General features: G+C 34.8%; 1 protein-coding gene across 3 annotated transcripts; it reads left to right on the top strand.

Annotated features, from left to right (window-relative positions):
- Positions 1 to 235: 235 nt before the first annotated feature.
- LOC113299448 (Down syndrome critical region protein 3 homolog) lies at positions 236 to 4,565 on the top strand. 3 transcript variants are annotated; one of them, XR_003334924.1, is made up of 10 exons: positions 236 to 388; positions 473 to 630; positions 738 to 792; positions 1,250 to 1,339; positions 1,423 to 1,507; positions 1,861 to 1,956; positions 2,096 to 2,280; positions 2,363 to 2,451; positions 3,127 to 3,568; positions 4,012 to 4,111. XR_003334924.1 is itself a non-coding variant. In XM_026548466.1 (10 exons), the coding sequence occupies exons 1-10, from the start codon at positions 338 to 340 to the stop codon at positions 4,252 to 4,254; spliced, it is 915 nt and encodes a 304-aa protein (XP_026404251.1). In that variant the 5' UTR covers positions 236 to 337; the 3' UTR covers positions 4,255 to 4,565. The 3 variants fall into 3 exon arrangements, 2 of the variants coding, with proteins under 2 accessions (XP_026404251.1, XP_026404250.1); XM_026548466.1 differs by lacking the exon at positions 3,127 to 3,568 and adding an exon at positions 4,210 to 4,565 and having other exon boundaries at positions 4,051 to 4,111; XM_026548465.1 differs by lacking the exon at positions 3,127 to 3,568 and adding an exon at positions 4,210 to 4,564.
- The last annotated feature ends 2,658 nt before the right edge of the window (positions 4,566 to 7,223 follow it).

The following is a 7,223-nucleotide window of genomic DNA, read 5'->3' as shown; positions in this document are numbered from 1 at the left end:
AATGGGTAAAGAGTAAACCTAAAGGGTATTAGGTATTGAAAATTTTCGAAATTTTTATGATATAGTTATACACTAACGGTACGGATATTAATCTAACGGAAACTCCCTTAACCGGTACCGTTATGTTAATAGACGAATATCTGTTACGTTAAGACTATCGGATATCGGATATTCGTCGGATATTAACCTAACGGAATCCGGATATTCGGAAACGGCTACCGATATCGAATATCCATTGACAGCCCTACCTGCTAGTTTTTCTTCTTCCTTTTTCTCCCCTTCGTCGTTCGTTGTGGATCGTGGCTGGCGGGGCTGGTGCCGATCTTTGGACTTTAACATGTCTATAGAGCTGAAACTTTCTCGATCAAACCGTATCTATTGCCCCAATGTAACTCATAAATTATAAACTTCAATTCTTGATCAATCTTTGAGTTCTCTGGTTTTAATATAGGTTCTGAAATTGATTTTACAGGAACCAATTGATGGTAAAATTATCACAAAATTTCCATCTTCAATTTCTCACCAAGGAATCCGAATCACTACCACTGGAACCGTCAACTTGCAGGTTCGTGGTGGGTCGGCAGGAGTTATCGAGTCCTTGTATGGAGTTGTTAAACCCATACCAATCATGTATGCTACTTCTAAACCCCACATTAACTCTAATTCTTATCTGCTTATTCGTTTATGATTCTCTGTACTGATTAATTTCTCTTCTTCACTTGTACCGATTCACACAGAAGCAAGACTTTGGATATCAGATCTTCTGGGAGGATTAGTTCAGGAACAACCGAGGTAGAGTATCACATCTCATTAGCGCTGCTGCCAGCCATAACATCATTCAGTTATTATTGCTTTCATTTGCGATTCTGCTTTCGAGTCGTTGACACACTAGTACTCACATGGAAAACGATAAAATGCTCTCGCTTGGCGACGTGGCAAGCCATAATCATGGCATTTACTCCAAGGGGTTAACCATCCAGAGGATTTAGGGTATAACTGATGGATTCCAGTGACAAGGGTGCAGTGCAAGTGCCATGCACCCTAGCAAGATGGTCCGTGCTTAAAAGTGTTACACAGTTGCAGTGATATTTCTTAGTAAGGTTTCCGCAAATGTAAGACTTGGGTGGAAATACTTTGTTAGCTCTATCTGTAACTAGAAATTTTTAGTGTTAGAATACATTTATTTGTTTACGAGAAGTGTGATTGTTTCAAATTGCTAGACAGTGAGTATTCTGTAATTTTTTGGCAGATACCTTTCTCTGTAACATTGAGACCACGAGGACATGATGGTTCTGAAATATTTTATGAGACCTTCCATGGAGCAAACATCAGCATCCAGGTTTTGTTTTTGCCCTGACTGTATATTTTACCAAGCTAAATCTTGAAGCTCGCTGATATTATACTCGATACTTTCAATGATAGTATTTGATAACAGCAGACCTTGTGAGAGGGTATCTACATAAATCATTGTCTGCTACTATGGAGTTCATTGTTGAAAGTGATAAAGGTAATAACTCATTCAATTTCCATTTTTTGTAAATGACTAAGGATACTTTGTATGCTAAGGTAAAACCTATATACAAATCCCATCTTACCTAGATACATACATAACATAAATTTTGTCCAAAGTCAAGTGGTGATGATTATAATATGGAAGGCGGTGGTGAGAGTGGCGAACTGGCAATGGTGTTACCCACGTTTAGATTTAGCTTAGATTTTACAATCTTTTTTGAACGAGGTTAATATCTAGGTAAAACGGGGTTCATATTACAGGTATTACCGTATTACCATTTGTATATTTCTTCAAAAAGCAATATACTGCCACTTTTTGATGATTGGTTCATGTAATCTCCCTTTCAGCTAATCTTCTTCAGGCACCAGACTCTCCTGAAATGGTTAGCTTTTATATCACACGGGACACACAAAGACATCCGCTGCTTCCTGAACTATCTTCAGGTTCTTTATCTTTTTCTCTCATTTATTGTTACTCGGTGGTATTCTCAATTAGTATGCTCATTCATCTGATTTCTTTTATGCCCAAAAACTAAGTGACCTATATGCATTCAATTGTACTGACCCGATGACATGTTTACAGGTGAGTTTCGAGTCACGGGAAAAATCTGTACTCAATCCTCTCTTCTCGATCCTATCAATGGGGAGGTGACGGTAGAATCATCCACAGTTCCTATAAACTCTATCGATATTCATCTACTCCGAATAGAGTCAATTCTGGTTGGGGAAAAGATTGTGACTGAGACCTCGGTGATTCAAACTACACAGGTAAAATTGTACTTCAACTTGAAAAATCGTTTTGCTTAATCTGTCATGTAAGTTTGTAACAAGCATGTGTTTGTTTTACAAGATAGCTGATGGTGATGTTTGTCGAGGAATGACTTTACCCATATATGTCATTCTTCCTCGCCTTTTGACTTGTCCGACCATCTTTGCAGGGTAAGTTGTTCAATTACATATGTGTACTTTTTTAGCACTGTGAATATTCTACTTGTATCTAGTGTAGCAGTTACCTTCGTATTGAACTGCTAGGTCAATTAACTTATCTATTAGCTACCGCCATTACCATTACTTATAACCTAATGCTTTTTGAGTTTACTTTGTCTTATATTTTCTTGCTACCGATATCCATGCCGTTTTCTTCACTGGAGTGCATCTCAGAACTCTTTGTTATGCATGTAAAATCATTTTACCCCTTTATTTATCTGGTTTTTACTATAGACAGCATTTTTCTTTGAATCTGTTCATTTGATGTCTTGTTTTTCTTTACTTGTCTTGATTCCATCACGGTCACTACATTTGCGCCCATATTATAATTAGACACCAGTAAGATAAAAACCAGTTGCATAAATGCGATGTTTGTTTCATAAAAGAACGACGTTGAGGATGTTACCTTCAAGTTTAGTCTACCCTAGGTGTTGTATCTCTCTACATCTTGTTTGATAAATATAAAAAGTTACATACGTTCAGACATCTTATGTATATGTCACAGCATGAAAATTTCAATATACGTCAGGAATTGTTATTAGGAAATCAATTGCAATTATGTTAGCTGATGATTAGCTGTTACTGCCATTGATGAAATGGGCCAATGGCAAATGATATTTTAATTAGGAGTGGTGCCAAGGACCTGATAGCTCATGCACCATCGTTTTCCAAAGAAATCCATGACAAGTTCTGTATGGTAAGTGATAACTATAAGGAATGCAGCTTCAGCCATATTGCTTGGTAAGAAAAGCGGATGAGGAGTTTTGGAGCATTAACTACCAAAAAAACTAGAAAGCGTAAATTAATGAGTAAATTGTTGTTATCTTGCTTTTTACAAGTTTGTTTCTATATGATTACATGTACTCCCACCACTGTAGTTTGTGCATGAATTTTATTGACCAGCTAGAGTATATGTTTCCTCTGACTGACCTGTGAACCACTTCCTTTCTCTGAGCAGTTCCTGGTTATGCCAAGTGTAAATTTTTTTTTTGTTAATCAGCCATTTGATAGTCTGACATGGAAAAACAAATTAATCAAGTTATGGAAACCTATTGTTTGGCAATTTCAGGTGATTTCCTTATTTAAGTCGGAATCTATATGACGATACTTGTACGTAAATTTCACTGATTGCATATTCAACATCACCGTCTTTGTTACTTGCTTAATGTGTCGACTGGCCGTCGATGAATAACTTTAACAGCTGTACCTTCTTATTTAACTTCATGGACAGCGCTATCCGCTGAATCAAGCTTACAAGTTGCATACTTGTATAATATAGAATTAGATTTTGTTCACTAACTTGAAGATATCCCCAGTTTCAATTGTTAGTTTGATAGTGGCATATGCATGTTATGAAAAAGCTGAAAGTATGATTTTTGTTACTTAAAAGTGAATGAACAATATTAATCTCCAATTATGCGTTCAAGTTTTTTCTGAATCAGGATTACTTAATTTTATACATGCTACACTGCTTGCTGACAATCTCTAGCTCACGTAAATTCTACATGGCAGGCCATTTTCAATTGAATTTCAGTTTTCTGTTGTGATTAGCTTCCAGTCAGAGTTATCGAAACTTCAACCGAAGGCTGATCCTCGAACTCCCAGGCTTTGGGTGAGAACCAGTTGGTGGTATATCAAAGATTTAAAAAAAAAAGAATACTAGTCTATCTATCTATCTATCTTATAAAGATACGCTTTTCTATTTTTCAGCTGGCAATGGAATCCCTGCCTCTAAGACTATTTCGAACGAAGTGATACTATGCTGCAATGAGGTCTTGTGGTGCTCAGGATGTTAGTTCCCATGTCCAGGTGAAATTTGGGTTTTGCAACATTTCAGGAGGATTGCCCTGCAGCTTATGAGAAAGCTGTGTAAAGTGTTATGTATCACAATTTTTAAACTGTAGGAAAATGGTCCCAAGGTACATGAATTTGCATTGCGACCATTACCTGAGAATAAAACTAGAAAGACTTGGTTGTTATTGTGTAATATGGTGTGTTTGGTACAGGGACTCATTGCAGGTGAAAAGCAAAAAATAACTAATATAAGAAGTTACCTTTTTATTTATCCTCTAATTTTTATTTTTATTTTTATATAAAAAAATATCCTCTAATTTTGATTTTTTTTAAGCAATTAGAAATTCATTATCTAGGACTCATTTGAAGTCGCTAGACAACATAGAAGGTTATTAATCTCAGCTTTGCTATATCTTATTCAACCATGATCCCGCAAGTCTAAACGTACAGATTATACCGTGCAAGGGCCAAGGAGTCTTAAGTTTCTTATCATTGGGATCAAGGGTCTCTCCCCGCCATGGGAAGTTTATTTTATGGCTTAAGCCTTTGGGGACAAGGTAAGGGGACATTCAGAAAGATAAATAACCTGAGAATGCTGTTAACCATAAAGATGATTTGGGTCTTCCACAAAATTTCCACAGAACCCACCAAGTATTTATACCCTGAACTAGGTATCACCGGGCTCAACCTCTGATGAGTGTCACGTGTCACGAAATCTTCAGCATCCGACACAGAGTTTAGAGTTTATAACTTGGTATGTCATGTGAAAATATTTTAAAGTATATATTTTTGTACTTACTCCAGTTTAGAATTTACGGCCCCAGCTCAACCTCTGATGAGTGTCACGCGTCACGAAATCTTCAGCATCCGACACAGAGTTTAGAGTTTATAGATTGGTATGTTATGTGAATTTTTTTTAAAGTATATGCTTTTGTACTTATCCTAGTTTATGTTATCTAGGTTTCACCTTTGTTAATTTTAATTCCTTGGAACCTTTTTTATTCATTAATCTCAGGATAATTGATCATTGATTAAACGTGAACATATTTTATTTCTTTGTAACAATACATTTGAAAAGACTACAACTTAGTTAATGTGTCTAAATAATTAATCTTTAATTTTATCAATATTTATCCCTAATTAGTGTATAACAATAATTACATATTCATCAATATCAATATTCTATTATAACAATACACTAACAACGCGTTTGGATGTCCTTTTAGAAATTACTTTTTGATTTCTGGAAGCAGAAAAGTCAGTAGTTAGTTTGGTACACAATTTCAGAATGACTTCTAGAAATAGAAAGTTAATTAAGTTTTTGTGATTTGCTTTTGCCTTCTGCTTATGGTATCCAAACTGGATGTAAAAAAGATCATACTTTATTTCTTTGTAACAATTTGTTAAAAAAGACTACAACTTAGTTAATGTATTCAAATACTTAAAAAGGACGAAAATTCGGTTTTAATATCGATCACTTGAAATAAAGAAATCAAAATAACGGATTGATCCATTATACCAACTATAAATTAGTTTAGTTTAGTAATGGTGATGACAATGAGATAGCAACAAATGCGATGACTCTTTTCTTTATAAACATATTTTAGTATACTTAGAGAATGATCCAGGAAAGAAGTGCTCAAACTGGGCCAACTCAGTGAAAAATTAAATTGATGGTGCTTTACTTCGAAAGTACAGTGTGATAGTCTCTTTTACCAAAACAGATGTGATTTACTTAACACGTGACTATGAACTTAATCTGATTAAGACTCTGAATCTTTTCTCGAAGTTCTCCACGCGACAATAGATGAGTTGTAGAATTTTTACCCGACGTTTTGATTTCATCAGTGTCATCCAATTCTAAAAATTGGCTAAACTTGATGTCATTCCAGTCTTTGTCTAATTTTTGATATTGTCTAAACTTTGTCAGCTCTTGTTTTTATTTTTTCTTTTCGCAGTACATATATATGATATATTTAGATTTATAAAACTCAACCGGATAATAATGCGAAAACATGGCCTCGTACTTATATTGTTCTCCATATATATATATATATATATATATATGTCATCGGAATCCATCGGTTTTCTATCAAGGAAATAAGGGTGTTGTGTGTATGATTTCTTTTTATGTGTCGTACCTGACATTGGTTGTTTGATAATGATATGTTCTATATCTATTGAATTATTTTGATTCGAAGTTTGAACTATTGATGGTTGCCGTAAGTGCAATCAAATAAATAATCTTATTTCCACACAATTAACTTGTAATATAATGGAAGTAAGGATCGTTCCCACGAAGATCAGTGAGTTTTAGTTGTCAAAGTGTCACAAAAGGGGGGTTTTGTTTTTAGATTTCGAACAAAGTAAATAAAATCAATTGAAAATATTAAGTTGTAAGCAATAGAGAGGGATATGATCGATGAATCCTTCTTCGTTAATAAACCGTCAATGAGTTATTATAATTGCCCACTCGTCGTTAATCATAGATTATCACCAACCATGGAATAACATCTAGATTAGTGATATCCCCTAAATTCCTTATATCACTGGATACAAAAGTTCTCGCCTACCAGATTCTATTCACCTAAACCACCTAGTAGTATATCACTCAAGGTGTAATTTAGTCGAATGCTTTATCTTTTGTGAATTTATAGGTTGATCCTACTAGTTAGACTCTTAGATCAAGGTCCACTTTTTAGTGTTGTTTATACACACAATCGTTCCACATAATCCCTCTGCAAGTTGTGTTCTCTACTTGTGTACAAGTTATTCAACGATTACTTATATCCTAACTCAATACTATCAATAGATTGAATCAACAACTCAATTTAGTTGGCCACCTAAACAATCTATCAATCAATCATAAATATTCATTATAGTATAAGCAAACGATAATCATATGAAGAACTTCAAAGTAGATTAATATA

The sequence above is a fragment of the Papaver somniferum genome, chromosome 7 (assembly GCF_003573695.1).
Source record: "Papaver somniferum cultivar HN1 chromosome 7, ASM357369v1, whole genome shotgun sequence".
Taxonomy (NCBI): Eukaryota; Viridiplantae; Streptophyta; class Magnoliopsida; order Ranunculales; family Papaveraceae; genus Papaver; species Papaver somniferum.
The sequence above is the reverse complement of the archived record's forward strand: the minus strand, read 5'-3'. Positions and strand labels throughout refer to the sequence as shown.

What these genes read in the sequence shown, in the direction of transcription:
- LOC113299448 (XM_026548465.1), top strand. Translation starts at nt 338, where the DNA reads ATGTCTATAGAGCTGAAACTTTCTCGATCAAACCGTATCTATTGCCCC. An exon ending in TTAGTTCAGGAACAACCGAG is followed by an intron (nt 793 to 1,249) that starts GTAGAGTATCAC and finishes ATTTTTTGGCAG; the next exon opens with ATACCTTTCTCTGTAACATT. An exon ending in CGGTGATTCAAACTACACAG is followed by an intron (nt 2,281 to 2,362) that starts GTAAAATTGTAC and finishes TTGTTTTACAAG; the next exon opens with ATAGCTGATGGTGATGTTTG.